Source organism: Macrotis lagotis, chromosome 2 (genome assembly GCF_037893015.1).
Source record: "Macrotis lagotis isolate mMagLag1 chromosome 2, bilby.v1.9.chrom.fasta, whole genome shotgun sequence".
Lineage (NCBI taxonomy): Eukaryota > Metazoa > Chordata > Mammalia > Peramelemorphia > Peramelidae > Macrotis > Macrotis lagotis.
The window spans coordinates 330,933,331-330,951,076 of NC_133659.1; the positions used below are offsets into that span (position 1 = coordinate 330,933,331).

General features: G+C 54.5%; 1 protein-coding gene across 9 annotated transcripts in view; it reads right to left on the reverse strand.

The window, feature by feature from the left end:
* Positions 1-672: 672 nt before the first annotated feature.
* The window catches only part of PLA2G6 (phospholipase A2 group VI), a 54,984-nt gene continuing 37,910 nt past the window's right edge, over positions 673-17,746 (reverse strand). For 8 of the 9 annotated variants that reach the window (XM_074226915.1, XM_074226911.1, XM_074226918.1 and 5 more), the window contains 12 exons: positions 16,810-16,906; positions 16,141-16,323; positions 10,221-10,329; positions 8,973-9,119; positions 6,043-6,121; positions 4,872-5,035; positions 4,385-4,535; positions 3,695-3,831; positions 3,296-3,450; positions 2,304-2,471; positions 1,923-1,996; positions 673-1,773 (listed from right to left, as the gene is read on the reverse strand). In XM_074226915.1, coding sequence (XP_074083016.1) covers positions 1,629-1,773; positions 1,923-1,996; positions 2,304-2,471; positions 3,296-3,450; positions 3,695-3,831; positions 4,385-4,535; positions 4,872-5,035; positions 6,043-6,121; positions 8,973-9,119; positions 10,221-10,329; positions 16,141-16,323; positions 16,810-16,906 — 1,609 coding nt within the window. In that variant the 3' untranslated portion in view covers positions 673-1,628. The remainder of the gene's footprint in view (positions 1,774-1,922; positions 1,997-2,303; positions 2,472-3,295; positions 3,451-3,694; positions 3,832-4,384; positions 4,536-4,871; positions 5,036-6,042; positions 6,122-8,972; positions 9,120-10,220; positions 10,330-16,140; positions 16,324-16,809; positions 16,907-17,746) is intronic. The other variant, XM_074226917.1, reaches the window with a different exon arrangement.

Below are 17,746 nucleotides of genomic sequence, written 5' to 3' on the forward strand. Positions count from 1 at the left end.
GGCCTCCGGGAACAGGATGCCCGCGGAGACTGCCAGTCCACCAAAGGCCCCTTGCCTCCTCCCAGCCGGACTTTCCATGAAGATGTGCACACAAGTTGGCGGGGCTCGGCCGCTGGCCCCCACTTACTGGCCTTCCTCCCTACTTCCTTATAGACGTGGTTTGCTTGTCCAGTTCGCCTGTCCATTGGACGGCACCCACCTTGGCTAGGACCTCCACATCCACCCCAGGGCCCTTCAACCAAGAAGGCTCCTGTCTTTCCTTATATGTGAGTGGCATCCTCTGGGCCCCATGGGAGGGCCCCAGCGTCAGAGGGTCAGAGCTGGGAGGCCCCTTGGGAATCCTCGTGTCCACCCCTTTCACGTTCCCGGTCGGGGCCGAGGTCCGGCTAGCTGTTGCCCTTTTCTCTCACTTGTCATTCCACAATCCGGCCCCACTTCCTCATTCGATGTTTCCCTGGGGGTTGGAGGGGGCATCGAGGGGAAAGAGGCTGCTCCTGGGGATCCCCCCGGAGGAATGTTGCCTCTCGTGACCTGGGGGCCTGCGCTGGGCCACAGCCCCTCCCTTGAAGCCCCAAGATTCGATCTTTTCCTTCTAGATGAGGCCCTGACCCCCAGGGGTTCAGACCCCCCGGCCTGAACTCACACCAACACATGCACACACACAGGGGAGGCTTCAATCCAAACCATTTATTTTGATTTGAGGCTTCACTCTTGAAGGGTGATGGAGGTGGGGGTGGGTAACCTCCCAGCACCCCACTTCTTGCCCACATCTTCTGTAGGGGACCCCAAGAACCAAGCCCAGAGAGCAGCTTATAATGGTTCCTTGTCCGAAAAAGTAATAAATTAACTATTGTACAAGAACGGAGCCAAACGAGGAGGGAGGGGAGAGAAGCAGCGCGGGCCGATGGAGGGGCGAGGGAGGGGAAAGACAGGTGACCGGAAAGGTCTGGACTTTGAGAGAGAGGCTGGGAGGGCAGATCTGCTGCAAAGTTGGCTCTCCACTTCCTCCTCCCCGGGCCAGGTGGACTCTTTGGGGAGGGAAAGAGGGATCAGGGCTGGAGGGAATGTGCAGCCTGGGAGCAGGCCAAGGCTCGTGCCATAGGACCTCTTTGGAGGGCTGGAGGGGGCAGGTCAGCCCGGGGGTCCCTGCCTGAGCAGCTGGCCCCTGGAGATGAGGCAGAGGACCTCCTGCACCTCCCCCCAGCTCCCCAGGCCCCCCCAGCTGGGGGCCTAATAAGAAAGCCAGGTGATCCCTGTCTAGTTTTCTGGCCAGGGCCCCACCTCCCCCCAGCAGCCCAGCGTGGCAAAGGGTGGCTCTGGAGGGGAGGCTGGCACTAGGCTGTCCCCTGGGGATCTGTCACCCGATGGAGGCCCTGGGGGAGGGAGGGTCTCAGGGGTCAGGGAGACAAGGCAGAAAGATAAGGTTGCTCTGGTCAATACTTTAAGGCAGTAACGGCAAGAAGAGGGACCCCTGGGTGGGGGGGAGAAGATGCCCCTCCTGGGCTGTCCGTGCCCCCTGAGCCCCTCCATCCTACCTCCTGGCAGTTGGAGGTCTTGGAGGTGAGGTGGGGTGGGCTGGGGGGTGGGCTAGGGGCAGGGCCCCTCCCACCCCTCCCATCCTGCCAGCCTCAGGGGGTGAGGAGCTGCTGGACCAGCTTCTGGAGCTGCTCCCGCTGTTCGTAGATGTAAACCTCAGTCTCCCAGAGGGCGTTCACCAGGACCGCGTCGTTGACCTCATCCAGCATGATGTCCGTCCCCAGCTGGGGGTTCAGTCTGGTCAGGTGAAGGGAGAGCAGTCATTGGGGAGTGGGAGAGAGATGAGAGGGCCGAGGGCTAAGGGCAGACAGGGGAGTCCTTCCCGGGCCAACCCCAGTGTCCACCAAGCAGCTCCTCTGGGCGCGGGTGGGAGGGGACCCCGGTACCTGAAGTAGTGGATGTCCACCATCTCGCACCACGCTCGGGCCCGGTCTACCGCCCGCCCGTCAGGGTCTGTGCACTGGCAGGAGAGGGCCTGGGTGAGCCTCCCACCACTCACAGCGCCTTCCCAAGCACCCCAATCCTCCCTACTGGTAATGAGGCCTCTGCGCTCGGGGGCACCCACAGGTACAGAGGCAATCCCTGACTCAGGTTCCTGGCTAACCGACCTTCTCTGTTAAAAGGGACAATGCTTAGGGGGAGGGGCATCACTGGGCAGTGACGGTGGCGGGCAAAAGCCAAAAACGTCGTGGCCCCCTCCCACTGCCCAAGTCGTGCTAGGTCCGGGTGGGGGGGTCCCTGGAAAGACTGGAGGGGCAGGCACTCACACAGTCCACCACCATCTTGCCCAGCTCCCTGGCTCCGAAGACGGTGCGGGCCAGTTCCCAGGGGTTGCTGGGGCGGAAGACATCCACACAGCTCACTGGCACCTGCGGGGACTTCCCGGTCCCCAGGGAGACCACCAAAGAGAGCTTCTTCACCATGTGCTCTTGGCCCTGGGGAGAAGGGGACAGGGAGGGTCGGCTGGGGGCCCTCGGCACCTTGGGACGTGACCAAGAGCTCGGAGAGCAAGAACAGGACAAGCGGGACCTGGCCCAAGGCGAGCTAGGGTCACGGTCAGTGAAGCCCTGGTGACCGTGGCTCAGGAGCCGCAGGCTCGGCCTCAGTTTCCTCCTCTGCACAGGGATGTGATTGTTTCCCAGGAGGCGCTTTGTAAACCTCCCCATTCCCACCACTATCCACACGTTACAGAAGAGGAAACTGAGGCTCCCCCTGGTGAAAGGAGAGCCCACAGAGACCCCAATGGAGCAGCATGGACAAGGATGGTGGGGTTGCAGGAGCCAGGGCCACTGTGGGTGGAGCCCCCCCCCGTGGTCCCCCTGCCCCCCTTGCTCAGATTTGCTTGGTCACCGAGTTCTGCCCCCAAGGCTCGCCATCTTCTGGCGGGTCCCATTCCCACCTTTCGCTTCGCCTCAGTTCTTGGGCGCCATCCACTCGTCCCCCCCTCATCCTTCAGGTTCATGGTCCAGCAGCCCCCTGCCCAAGCTCTGGCTAGCCTCCAAGGCTCTCCCACAAAGACTCTTCCCCTTTTCACAATCCCTCTCACCCCAAACTGGGGCCCACACTGTTGACACCTCGTATGAAAGACCCACCCCTTGTTCAGAGGACCACAGGACTCAGAGCTGCCTCTTATGGAGGAACAAACTGAGGCCCGGCTGGTCCTGACCCCTCCAAGGGCTCCGTGGCTGACGGAGGTTCTCCACGGGCCATGACCCCAGTCCCCAGACTGGCACGGGGCTGGTGGGGCTGGGGGCCTCACCTTGCGGATCATGTCCTGGTTATACTCGTGGATCTCGGTCATAGCGTCCAATGTCGGGTTGTTGGCCAGCAGCCCTCCGTCCAGGAAGCGTCCGATGGGCCGAAAGTAGGTGGGGGCTGCCCCGCTGCTGCGGGCCGCCCTCCACACCAGCTGGTCTGAGGGAAAAGAGGAGTCAGCCCGAGGTGATCTCAGGGCTCAGCAGGGGCGTCTTGTGCCCGTGGCAGGGGGTGGGCAGAGGGGAGGAGCGTCTGAGGACACCTGCCTGAAGTTGCTGGCCCTGGGGGCTTCCTTTGCTGGTTCAAAGGAAGTTGGGGGTTGCCCAGGCTAGGATGGCACTGCCCGCTGCCCCTCCACCACTCCCCTCTTCCCAACCAAGCTGGAAAGGGGGGTTTCATTTACCTTGGGGCTGGATAAGGGGTGCTAAGTTGGGGTTCTGTGCAAAACGAGGTTCATTTTTGGTCTCAGGGGCATCATAATTGCGGAAGAGGTGGAGCTCGGCCGGCTGGCGGTCAGACAGGGTCCCCGTCAGCATCACCCTGGGGGCAGTGAGCCACAGCTCATTCAGGGCACGCAACCCTGGGGAGACCCTCCCTCTCTCAGCCTCTGGCCTCGGCCCAGATGGAAGATCCCTTCCCAAGGGGGCCCCGAGGCAGCAGTGAACTAACTACACAATCTGGATCTGTGGCAAGCTCTCCATGTGGATGAACAGAATCATGGGAGGGCAGAGCTGGGGGTCCTGAGAATGGGGGGATGAGAGAATTAAAGGTCCTTCAGTTGAACATTCTCATTTTCACGAAAAGAACCCTGGGCCTTTGCAACCAGACTGGCAGCTTCTGAAGGGCAGGCCCCGGGGGTCCTGTGCAGACCAATGTGATCCTGGTTGTAAAGTTCTGCGCTTGGGAGGGGGCAGACAGTTCCCTCACCTATTCATTATTCTATGGCCAAGGTTTAAGGACTGAGCTGCTGAAATGCTGGGGGGGGCTGGGGAACACCAGGGGCTGATCCTGTCCAACTTGGCCCCGAGCTGAGGCAGGGCAGAGGTGTGGGTACCCCTGGGACTCCGCCTCTCAACCACAGCACCCCCCTTACTTGGGTCTCTTGATATCCGTCATCTTGGTGTGCTCCCCAAATTCTCTCTTCAGAAACTCCTCCAGGGGAGCCGACTCATAAGGCCTGGAGCCGCGGAACACCTCGTCCTTCATGCGGAAGTAAAGGCCACGCATGTAGGCCATGGACTTGCCTAGGACCAGAGGCCAAGGGGATCAGTAGCACCCTCCGGTGTTGGGGCCCCCATGGGGCATCCTCCCTGGGGTGAGTGGACCCTCCCACCCCACTCTCTCTGGGGCCTTTGTTCACCAAGTCCTAGATGGGTCAAGTCTCCTCTGGCAACAAGACCACACACCATCATTCTCCCCTAAAATGGAGGCCACTCCTGGAGAGTGAGGTCTCTCTCCCGGGGCCTCTGTGGCCCAGGGCCCACCCTGCCCCCTTGCTAGGAGGGGTTTCCTAATCCCCGTGCCATCCCTCTGAGCTGAGCCCAGGCCAGTCTTGCTTCTGTTTCACCCAACCCCCTCACCGTGCTGGATGGCGAGAGCCAGGATCCCCCCCGTGCTGGTCCCGGCCACCCAGTCGAAGAGGTCCTTGGTGGCGATGCCTGTGGCCTTCTCGATGGCCATGAGTAGCTGAATGAGGACCAGGCCCTTCACTCCACCGCCATCTAGACACAGTAGGTGGTCGTGGCTGGAGTGGGGAGGACAAGAATGAGGGGGAGCCCGAGGCCTGGCCCCCCACAGGTGGGTGTGGAGTATCTGGCCCCTGCAAGGTTGGGGTACCAGTGTTTTCATTCCTGTTTTACAGATGTGGAAATCTAGGTCCAGACAAGTGAAGCTGTTTGTCCAGAAGTTTGGCTCAAAGTCCAGCCTGGGATGATTCCATGTTTCAGGCCTTGTGATGGGGGGGGGGGGGCAGGAAGCCAGGATGATCCCGGCCCCTGCACAGACACGGGTGAGGCCTCACGTTCCAGCCTGGCTCTCATGCCTCCCTCACAGGACCCGTAGAGATGGGCAGGAGCACATGCCAGAGGAGGGGGTGGGTCAGCTCAGGTCTGTAAGGGGGTCTGGCAGGCGAGGCCCCTCTCCAGGGATGGGGAGCCCCTCCACCAAGGGCCAGCACCAGGGACCACAAGTCTCTTCTGGGCTAAATCTGCCCTCTTGGGGCTAGGCAGGGCCAGACTCCTCCCTTAGCTGGGGGCCTTCACACACTTGAAGACCACCCCACCCCTCCCCCATGCTCTCCCAGCCTTCTCTTTGCCAGACTCACTGTTCCCACTTCCCCACCAACCTTCCCACCCTGACCAGAGCCGGAAGGCGCCACCTCGCCCTGCTCTGCATCCTGGGGGTCCCCTCTCCTCCTCTGACTCACTCGTGCCCGAGCACACACTCCCCCACCCCGACTTGCTTCTTCCCAGTCCCAAGCTCTCTGGCCTGTCTCAGCCTCCTCACATGGAGCGGGACCAGCAGCATTCGTGCCCTGCCCCCAGGGTCTTCCGCTCCGGCAGCTACTACTCTTGTACCCCAGGAGTCGCCCTCGCACTTGTCTGTCCTAACTCCCCGGGGGTGGGAGGGTGTGGGGGGGCCTGGCTCTCCTGGGAAGGATGAGGACAAGAAAGGGGGCAGATCGGGGCAAAGCCAGCAGCCCCGGCATCTCTGGGGGGGTAAAGAGGAGCCCACCCCCAACCCCCCACTCACGTTCTCCGCTCGTCCCGCATGGAGCTCAGGATGAAGTTGGGCTTCCGGGATCGAGAGAGGCTGATAAAATCCTGCAGCTCTGGAAGGACACAAAGGGGCAGAGATCAGGGGGGACCTGGTGGCCTCCTGCCTGGACAAGTCACTTGACCCGGGCCTTAAGCTCCCCAACTGTAAAATGAGGGGATTGGGCTCCATGAGCCCTTAGGATGGGGGAGTTGATGAATAAAGGAGTCCTCTCCTGTCCACCCTCCCATCTTGGGTGTTCATGGGATATGGAGTTGGTAGTGACCTCAGAATCGCAGGCTTCTAGGCTTGGAGCTGCCCAGGACCGTAGAGGCCCACACACCCTCATTTTACAGATTTAGAACTGGAGACCAGAGAGGTTAAATGGCTTGCCCAAAGTCACACAGTCCCAAAGTCTTGAAGAAGGATTGGAACCCAGGTCTTTTTGACTCTAAGGTCAGTCCCTGTGCCTAGGTCAGTGATGCCATTCCAGATGCAGAGACTAGAGGGACTTAAAAATCTAGTGTTTCTGACTTGTCCCTGCCCAATTGGGGTCCCACTCCTCTCCCATCCCATCTTCTCTTGGGGTCATCTGTCTGTAACCTGTGCCCCGAGAGAAACCAAGAAGAACCCCGCAAGCAGGAGACATGGGATTTTTTCCTCTGGATCCAGATTTAATCAATATGGAGAACTCCCAGTATGGAAAGTCCTTTGCTTCAGAAGTGGACCAACTTAGCTAACCCGACCTGGCCAGTGGGTCATCAGAGGCAGCTCCCAAACTGGGGTTTCCTGTGCCCAGTGGACCCCCAAGGTGGAGTTCTCGGCTGGTCTCTCAAGTCTCTATTTTTTAGTGAGACCAGATCCGGCTCAACCTCACATTCCTATCAAGGACCCTCCCCCACTCAAAGGCTGCTGGAGAGTAAAGGGGGATCGGGGCAGCGGAGAGGATGCCCCCCAACTGCTACTGACCGCTGTCTGGGGGCTCTGTCACATTGGCCTGGGGATCTTATCTGCCCTCATCTGCCCCTGGACCCAGAGCTGTCTCCACTCAGCCCAGCCCCAGAACATTAGAGATCACACTAGCAGCAGCCCCCCATGGCTGGTGAGCTCAGCATTCCCAGACCCCAAGAGCTCCAAGTCCAGCAAGCAATGCCGCCCAAGCAGCCCATCTCCTCACCGTGAGAAGAGGAGGCAGCTCATCTGCCCTCACCTCCTCCTGGAGCAGGCCGCTGGCCAAGCCCCCTGGGGGGGTGAGCGACAGCTCAGGAGAAGCTGCGGAGCTGGGGAGAGGGCAAGGGGAAGGAGGAAGAGGGAGAGGAGGGGGAGATTGGGGATGACTGAGAGAAGAGACCACAGGATTTAGATCTGGGAGGGAACTTAGATCTAGGACAACACTGTCATCTTACAGACCAGGAAACTGAGGCCCAGAGGGGCTAAGAGACTTGCTCAAGGTCATTGGAAGAAGCGGCAGAGTCAAAATTTCACCCTAGATGTTCTGACTCCAAATTCAGTAGAATGAAGGGAAGGGAGAGGGACAGGTTTGCAGGGGAGAGAGAGAGAGAGAGAGAGAGAGAGAGAGAGAGAGAGAGAGACAGACAGACAGACAGACAGACAGACAGACAGACAGACAGACACAGACACAGAGAAGAGAGGAGGGGAGGGGAGGGGAAAGAGAGAGGAGGGAGGGAGAAAAGGAAGAGGGAGGGAGGGAGAGAAGGAAAGGGAAGGGGAAGAAAGGGAGAGAAAGGAGGAAAAGAGAGAGACAGAGAGAGGAGGGGGAGAAGAGGAGGAGAGGAGACAGAAGAAGAGAGAGGGAGAAGGGAGAGAAGAAAAGAGAGGAGGAGGAAGGGGAGGGGAAAACAAAGGGAGAGGAGGAGGAGGGAGAGAGAAGAGAAGAGGGAAGAGGGAGGGAGATAGAATAGAGAGGAGGGAGAGGGAGAAAGAGAAGAGACAAGGCGGGGTGATGCATGTGTTAAAGCTAATCCTGTGCCATGACTGGACTTCCCAGCCTTTCTATGCCAAGGATGTTACCGGTCAGCTGCTGGGCCCCAGACCCCTCTGGGGGGCAGGGTGGCCATCCAGCCTGGCTTAGTGGCTGCCTGTGAAACCAAGAGACAAAAAAGGGTGGGTGGGGGTAGTTCCAGGCAGGGCTTGAAGGAAGAGGTGAGATGGACCTATCCCTGTGGTCTCCACATGCTATCTTCCTGCAGGCCTGCTCTCCCTGCCTGGCCTTGGATCCCTCTCAGCAGCCAGGGGCAGCTCTGGCCTGCACTCCTTGGGGCCAGTCAAATGGGCTAAAAATCCCTTAAGGGTTCCTTAGACTGAACTAGAATCTGGGAAGTCTCTCAAATGAGCCCAGAACGAGGGAAGTCAAAGGGCTTAGAACTGGAAGAGTCTAGAGATGACAGTCCATCCTCCCCTTTTGCAGAGGAGGAAACTGAGAGGAGGGAAAGGCTGGCTTCTGACTCTATGACCCTGCCCTGGCCCAGACCCTGAGGCAAGCCCGGCTCCCTCCCTTGGGGGTGGCGGTGCTGCCCAAAGAGTCTTGGGTCAGATGCCCAGGGGTAGCTGAGTTGGGCCAGCCACTGGCCCTGGGGCGGGCTCTGCTCATTTGACTTGGTTTGGTTTGGGTTCCAATCCAAAGCATGATCCTCAAGGTGCCCTGCCCTCTTTCTGCCTCCTCTGCTAAGACTAAAGGAAGAAGGACCTTGGACACTGCAGCCCACTTCTTGCCCATCCACCAAGAGGAGCTCAGCCCTGGGCCTCCAAGGCCACCAGCACCTCTGAAGCATCCTGCTCCCTCCACCTAGGAGAGGGCCCTTTCCAGCTGAGAACCCCCTGGCTCCTTTTGCCAGCTCTGGAGTCCCCAAAAGAAGTTGTAGAGAAGGAAAGAAGACAGGGAGGGGAGGAGGGGAGCCAAGGCTTACCTATCTCCCGCAAGGGTGCCCACTGGGCCTGCGACTTGTCCTGGGTGGAGGTGGACGGCTGGGAGACCTCCTGGGGCATCACGGGGGTCGTGAGGTTGTCTGCCCCAATGGTTTTCAGCAGAGCCAAGAGCGAATTCCTGATGGTAACTGGTGTGACAGTCCAGGGAGGGGAGGTTAAGCAGGATCCAAAATAACAGGCAAGAGAAGCCTGCTCATTCCATAGCAAATCCCCCTCACCAGGCCCTGGCCTCCTAGGTTTGCCCTCCCCTGGTAAGAGTGAAGGAAGAAGGGCCTTGGGGGGCACCAACATCCCCCTTCTTGCCCATCTACCCAAGGGGATGGACATCACAGGCTGTCTCAGGACCCTCAGTCTGATGGGCCTGGTCATGGGAGCTGCCTGAGTAACCACAAAGGGGTTGAGAGGGGCTTGGGGGCCGGAGGCACAACAGGCGACTTTCTTTTCTCTTTCAGTGGCCCTGGGAATGCCACCTCTTCCCTCAAGCTGAGTGACAAAGCAAAGAGAAGACCTGTGACCTCCGTCACAGGTTCCCTTGCCTGCGATTTTCAAAACCCCTGAATCCCAAGCTCTTGAGTGAGGGGAGGCTGGTCAGCTTGTCCTATTTTGCAGATAAGGAAAGTGGAGACTGTGTCACAAAACGAGAGCGACCCATCTGACTTAGTCTGTCGCTCATACCTCCCCTACACCCACACCCCCTCTCGAGTTGCTACCGCCAGTCACCCTGAATCCTCTCCATTTGTCAGAAGTCCTCTTTTTCACTGGGACCATACAAGCCCTGGGGGCTCAGCCCTAGAGAAGCCCCTAAATGGTCAGCCCACTCTGGAGAGGGAAGGTCCCTGGGGATGGGACATGGGGAGCCCTCCCTCCTGGGACTCTCCTACATCCTGAATTGATTTCTTTTACCACAGGCTTTTGGGCTGATGGAGGACTTCTGTACCTGCCCCCCCCCACCCAGACAGGAAGCTCTTGAGGGCATCACGCTTTTGTTTTCCTGTCTTTAGTTCTTAGCAGTCTGGCAGAAAGCTGGTGCCTAATCAGTGTCTGCTGAATGAATGAATCCGTAGGGAGCCCAAGGGGAGGTCAGAGCTGGGGAAACAGAAGACTTTGAACTTGCTCAGTGTTAGGGACCCCTGCCCCGAGGAGAGGATTTTCTGGGGAGGTCCATAGGCCAAAGTCAGGAGTGGCTCTGGGAGCCCCCCTCTTCTTCCCCTTGGGAGATGAGCACCCACCTTTGTGGACCTTCGCTGCAAGCATGACAGGCGTCTCTCCAAAGTCATTCGGAGTATCCACCTCAGCACCAAACACAATGAGTGCCTTCACCATCTCTATGTTCTCTTTCTGTAAGGGAGGGAGGGAGAGAACAGAATAGCTCAGGCCTCCTCTGCCCCACTCTTAGGCACTGGGAGGGGAATCTCCCCAGCAGAGAAATGACTGCAATCTAAGAGGGTCCTTGGCTGAGAAGACACCTCGGGAAAGGGGGATATGGACCATCTTCTCTACCCCCTAGTAATACTAGGCAGGTCCCAAGGGTGAAGTGAGAAGGAGCTAGGTTTTGGGGCAGTATGTCCTTGCATGGCTCAGTAATAACTGACATGTCTGCACTCCCCTTAGATGCTCACCTTTCCCCAGAGGTCATCTTTCCCCCACCCTCTCCCTCCTTCCCCAGTCTCTCCCTCCTCAAAGCTTTCCATATCTGCGGCCCTCCTGGGCCTTCCCCCACATTTCTGGGGAGCAGCCTCCTCAGGTAGGCAGTAAGTCCCCTCAGGGCAGGGATGTCCTGGAGATGCAGCTCTTATTTCAAGGATGGCTTGGGTTGGATGGCCTCATGGAGCCCTTCCAACTGACGGTCCATGAATCCCATGCTCCTCCCCAGAACAACCATTATGGGGCTCCAGCAGCTCCTCTCCAACAGACTCATTACTTCATTTGAGACAGTTGGGTCCCCCAGGGTGCAGAGCACTGGGTCTTGAGACACGTTGGTTCTTGTCCTTTGTTATCAAAGACAAAAATGACATCACTATGTTTGATGACAGTGTGTCCAACTGTGGCTGATCAGACCAATATAAGCTCGGAAGGCTCTACCACACGTCGGGCACACAAAGCCCAGGTGCACACCTGGGATATTTACTCTAAACTTACAAATGTCATGTTTCCTTTGAGCTGCTTCCATTCTGCCCTCCTCATAGAGTGCAGCCCCCCTCACTGATGAGGGCATACCATGCTGGGCAATCCTGTGCCAGTGTCTCACAACCTGTGCAATCAATTCTAAAGTTCTTTGATGAGACCTTCAGGGTGTCTCAGTGTTGCTTCTCTGACCCCCTTGTGAGTGTTTGCTCTGTGTGACTTCTCCATAAAATAGTTTTTTTGATAAACGTACTTCTGGTGTTCTTACAATGTGTCCAGCCCATCGTGGTTGCACTCTCTGTGGTAATGTTGGAATTCCAGGCAGTTTAGCTGAGAAAGGACCTCAGTGTTTGGGATCTTCTGCCAGATGATCTTCAGAATCGTCCTAAGACCATTTACATGGAAGCGATTGTTTCCTGACATGGTGCCAACAGACTGTCCTAGTGTCACAGGCATATAGCAATGAGGTCGGTACAACGCCTCTGTAGATCTTCAGTTCAGTAGTCAGTCTAATATCTCTTCCCTTCTACACTTTCTTTTGGAGCCTCCCAAATACTAAGCTAGCTCTGGCAATGTGAGTGTCAACCTCATTGTCAATGTGGACCTCCCTGGAAAGAAAACTGCCAAGGGAAGTGAACTTGTCCACAGTCCTCAAAACTTCCTCATTTGCTGTAATCGATGGTTCCACGTCTGGATGGTGTGGTGCTGGCTGATGGAGCACCAATTAATCTGTGTTCATTGTTAGACCAAAGTGAGCTCCACACCAGCAGAGAATCGATCCACATTCTGTTGCATCTCAGCTTCAGAGGCTGCACTGAGGTCACCATCATCTGCAAACAGAAGATCATGACCAACACTCTCCCTCCACTTTGGTCTTGGTTTGAAGCCTTTTCAAGTTGAAGAATTTGCCATCAGTGCGGTAGCTGACCTTGAGGTCATGTTCATCCTCAAGGGTGCTTGATAACATGGCTAAAAAGTAAGAGAAGTAAACCCTCATGACTGATTGGATCAAAGACCTTGGTCAGATCTACAAATGTATACAGACCTCTGTTCGGTTTCTAGATTTTTTCCTGGAGTTGTCAGGCAGCAAACACCTCCTCAACCCTTTCTGAAATCACACTGACTCTCAGGGAGATGACCAATTTCCAGGTGAAGGATCAGCCTATAGAGAAGGACTCTAGCAAGGATCTTATGAGCAATAACTAGAAGAGAAATACCCCTATGATTGGCACAGAACCATCTATTCCCTTTACCTTTGTAGAGATGAACATCCTTTATAGAGATGAGGCATCCTTGAATTCTTGGGGAGATAACCTCTTCATGCCATGTAATCTGGAAAATTTCAGTCAGTTTTTGGATGAGCAATATACCTCCCATCTTGTAGCTCTCAGCTGGAATAGAATCAGCACCAGGCGCTTTGCCACTTGAAAGAAACCCAATAGCACTCGAAACCTCCTCTTCAGTTGGAACTTCAGCCAGGGACTGATTGACTTCAACTTGAGGTAAATAGTCAATGGCTTTTGCATTGATTGATGATGGTCTATTAAGAACACTATGGAAGTGTTCAGCCCATCTCTTTAAGATCGTGTTTCTATTGTTAATGTGGATTCATCAGCACTGAGTAGATGAGATACACCAAATGTCTTTAGTTCATAAATAGCCTTCGGGGCATCAGAAAACCATTTTGGATTGTTACTATTCATATAAAATTGAATTTCATCTGCCTTCTTACTGAGCCAAAAGTCCTGCATCCTCTGTTTCTGTTTGTCTCTGTCTCTCTGTCTCTGTCTCTGTCTCTCTCTCAGCGTTTGAAAGACAATGGGGTTAAGTGGCTTGCCCAAGGCCACACAGCTAGGTAATTATTAAGTGTCTGAGGCTGGGTTTGAACTCGGGTCCTCCTGACTCTAGGGTCGGTGCTCTATCTGCTGTGCCACCTAGCTGCCCCCTGCCTATCTCTTAAGTTTCACTTGTACTTGTGATGGAATTAAATGCTTTGAAATGGATGAACTATTCTGCTGGTAAACCCTGTGGAGTTCTTGTTTTTCATTTAGCAGCTTCTGTATTTCCCCAGCATTTTCATCAAACCAGTCCTAGTGTTTTTGAGTTTTCTGGCCCAGATGAGCAAATGCAGTGCTGACACCAGATCTCTGAAAGTTGCCCACTCCTTTTCTGCTCCACTGTTGCCAACTGTACACTGGCTCAGTTTTACCTCCAAGTGAGCAAAACACTGTTTCCACTTGGAGAGACACCCTAATCTCTTGGCATTAGGTTGGTGAGATAGGTAGAACCAAGTTCAAATCCTGACTCAGATGGGCAACCCTGGTCAAGCCATTTATCCTCTCTCAGCCTCAATCTCATCATCTGAAATTGGGGATAATAATAGAATTGACATCCCAAGGTTGTTGTGAGGTCAAGTGAATAAATGCAAAGTGATTGGAAAAACCTTAAAATGCTTCATCAATGCTAGCTCTTATTAACCCTGGGCAAGGGAAGAGTTGGTCATTCCTGTCTCCTGAAGTATCACTTCTTAGCATCGAGTCGAGAAAACAAACTAGAAGCCTAGAGATGTGAAGCATTGTGCTCCACTCCCTCTCTCTAGACCTCTTCTAAAACTTCCTGGAACTTAGAACAAGGAGAGGATGACAGTTCAGTCACGGCCTTGGCCTAGATGTGTGACCTGTGGCAGGATGGTCACAGAAACCCAAGACTCATCATGAGGCAAGTCCCAGATTCCAGTCTATTTCATGGCCACCAGGTCACTGTTCTCCCCCAAACACCCACACTTCCCTTGGGAATCCATTGAAGATTGGCCATCCATATTCACCATGAACTTCACTGATTTGAGGTCATGGCAATAGAAGCCCTGGTTTCTAGGCCCAGCTCTGCCTCTCCAAAGGTGGTGAGGCTAAACCACTTCCGTCATCTTGAGACAATTCCATATCTGGCACCTAGCTCACAGGACTGTTGTAGGAGGATGTCTTTAGAAACGTTATAGTACTCTACAAATGTAAGCGATAACTTTGTACTTGGAGAAACTGTGACAGTGGTTGGCCTTAGCTAGAATTCTACAACTTAGTAGCTAGGCTTGAAGAATTGCTATGGCTGGAAAAGTCAAGGATGTGGTTTCTCCAATCTGAGATTGACCGATCCCTGGACAAAACATAGAATCTGGTCCAAAGTCTTGCTAAGTTTAAAAGACCTACAGTATTTATGTTCAATTGGCAAAGTTGCTGAAAACCCAGGGTCATAATGAGGCATAGGAGGACTTTTGGGGTTTTATAATGATTATTCATAAAACAAGAGGGTTGGGCCAGGCCATTTTTAGAGTTCTTTCCCAGCTCAAATGCCCTCAACATGCGCCATCCAGCTCTAGACTCGATACTATCGTCATCATTTCAGCCAGTGTGCCCCACGGGGTGATAACCTCTAGTTGGTGGCCATTTCCCTTTACTTGTCCTAAAATCATTCCTTCCACAATTTGGGTTTGACTTCCTAAATGTAGTTGCCTGATAACAGAGATGAAGACCAAATGTTAAACCCATTTTGGCTTTGGAGACTTCTGTCACCCCACCTTCTTGTCCTAGCCTGAAGAGGGAAGGAGAGAAGAGGGAAACAGGAAAAAATAAGGCAGCTGAGCCAGAGACAGTGGGAGATGAAGCTCCTTCCTTTTTTTTTTTTTTTTTTTTGTGAAAACACCTCTGAGACTTGATCAGCATCTTATTATTATACCTAGACGTGCTTGGGTATTCTAGTTGGGTTCCCACAGAACTGGAAATGACCTTAGAGATTCAAGCTTAACTCCTTTATTTTAGAGAGAAGGAAATGTCCAAGGGCTTGAAGCCTCCCTGCCAATGGGTGACAGAAGAATCTGGACAACCAAAAGTAGACATCACCCTGAAAGGGTTCAAAGCTCCACATGCCTTTTTTTTTTCTTCTGTTCGTCCCTTGCATGAGGTTTCCAGGTGAGGAGGCTATCTATGGCTCAGAGTACTGATAGCAGAAATGGGGGAGCTGTCACCCAAGTCTCCCAATTCCAAGTCCAAGCTAGATTCTGGATGCTCAACTCAGGGCATGCCAGTGCTCTATCCATTAGACCACATTGCTTCCCCTTGTTCATGGCTGATCATGTGTGGGCCTCCTCTCCTAGCCAAGGTGGATGGCCAATATTTCTTTCTGGAGAAGTCTTCCTTGACCACCTCAGTCTGGGCACACTTTCACTCAGCACTTATCATACTGTCTTGTCTTGTTCTTGAACTCAGTGACCCTGCCCCTCCCCCCCAACTAGAGTGTGAGGTTGCCGAGGGCAGGGGACCTGTCTAGAATGGGGAAAAAGTATGGTCCTAGGAGAAAGGACACAGGACTAAAGTTGGTGGAATATGGATGAGTTTATAATTAATGGATAGTTTAAAGGGCCTTGAAAGACTACAGAGTGGGACCCCTTCCTTTCCCTGTACAGATGAAGCACACCATATTTCAGGATCTGCTGAAGTAATACAGGGAGTAAATGGCAGAATCAGGATTGGACCCCCAAGTCTCTTGACCCCCCCCCCGAGCTCTCCCCACTGATACCACCTTCTGTGTGCCTTAATCCTCTTCCAATAAAGAAATTCAAAGGCAAGTTACTTCTCCTTGGAGATTCAGTTTTCTCCTCTAGAACAATGGGGCAAGGTCAGGATCTCTAAGCTTCTGGACCTAAAATGGTAACTCTGCTTTGTACCTTCTCTGACCCTTATTGCACCAGACCCTGCTAGCTGCCTTGCCCAGAGTGATCAAAAAATAAAAAGCATTCCAATAAGATGACCCTGGGAAGCAGGGGCAGCCCATTTTACAGATGAAGAACCAGGGGTCTAGGAGGCTCAGGGGGATTTGCCCATTATGCCCTGGCTGATGCAGGGCAGAGATGGGACTCAAAGCTCCTTCCTCCAGACTGAATGCTCAGTGACTGGCTTGGAGGATGGATCAATCAACTACTTTATAAGGCCTGGCTGGAGGGAAGGGCTGGGGGAGCCCAGCAAGCAGCCTTACCATCATGGCCAGATGCAGCGGTGTGTTGTTGTGCTCTCCACGGACCCCAGCGTTGGCACCATGGGTCAGCATCACCATGACACAGTCAAAGCGCTCCCGCATCACTGCAATGTGCAAAGGTGTGTCCCCCGAGTTGCTGACGCAGTTCACGTCACAGGACCGGTTTAGTAACATCCGAGACAACTGCAAGGGGAGACAGAGGGGCCAGTAGGGCCATGATGCCCCATGACACCCCAACAGCCCAACTTCTTGTAATCGGAAGCAGAAGAGGCTGACTAAAGGCAGGACAACTCCTTCCCCCTGCCCCCTTCCTCGTCTTGTGTCCTGGGCCACCATGCTCCCAAACCAGCCCTGGCAGTGCCCTCATCCATTCTGGAAGAGTGGAGGGCTTCCCCCACCCATTCTGCTGAGCAGCCTGAAGGCCCCCACTCCTACCTACTCTTTATCTCTCTCCCCTCTAACCAAGGGACATAGCACTTGACCAGAACAAAGAGATGGCAAGGCAAGTACCAACTGGGCAACCACAGCAAGAGAACTGACTCCAGCAGTCTTCTGAGAGCCTCTGTCTCAGGAGCTGGCCACCCCTTCCCCCACTGTCCTTAACTGGTCTCTTGAAGTCTATGCTCTGGGAAGCCTCTCCTGCCCTCCCCAGACCCTGGTCCAACTCACCTCTGCATTCTTGGCCCAGTGTAGGGGGCTGCCTCCATATCGGGGGTCCTTACTTTGGATCTGGCTGCTGTCCATATTGAGGATCACCTCAGCACACCTTAGGAGAGAGCAGCCCCCAGGAAAGAAGGAAGGTTGAGGTGAGCAAGTGGTCCTCAAGGCAATCGGCAATGAGGGGGTGAGGGGATCTGAGTTCAGGACTCCCAGGCAAAGGGAACAAGTCTTTATTAAGCACAACTTAGCTTCATTTTATAGATTAGAAAACTGAGGAAGGTAGAAGTTAAGTAACTTACCCATGGTCACAGGAGACTGGATTTGAACTCAAGTCTTCCTAACCCCTAGGCGTTCCAAGCTCCCTCAGGACCTCCTGCTTCCAATATATCCTTCCAAGAAGCCTAGATAACCCTTACCTACTGAGCAACTCCAAGCAGTGGGATCTGCACCTCATCCTTTCTGTCCTCTGCTATTTCTGGTCCAGGGCCCATCCTGCCTGCTGGAGGGTTCCTTAGACACTGTCTGACCAACCAGGAGTCCAAGGCAAGAACCCCCTTTTCCAGCCTTTGCATCTTCCTTTGGGCCTCAATTTTCCCCTCTATAAAACAAAGGGGCTGCCTTCTGCGGCAACTCATTCCACGCTGGGCCTTTCTGTATGTGCCCTGGAGCCCTTAGCATTAGGCTCAGTAGTGGTGTCTAATAAATACGGGTTGAACTGGAGTTGAACAGGATCTGGGACTTCTTGGGGCAAGGTCCAGCTCTGAAACTTATTGCCAGGAGCCCAGGCCTAGTGGGGACTTACCTCTCATTTTAGAGATAAAGAAATGGGGGTGGCTAAGTGGCACAGTGGATAGAGCACCAGCCCTGGAGTCAGGAGAACCTGAGCTCAAATTTGGCCTCAGACACTTAATAATCTCCTAGTTGTGTGGCCTTGGGCAAGTCACTT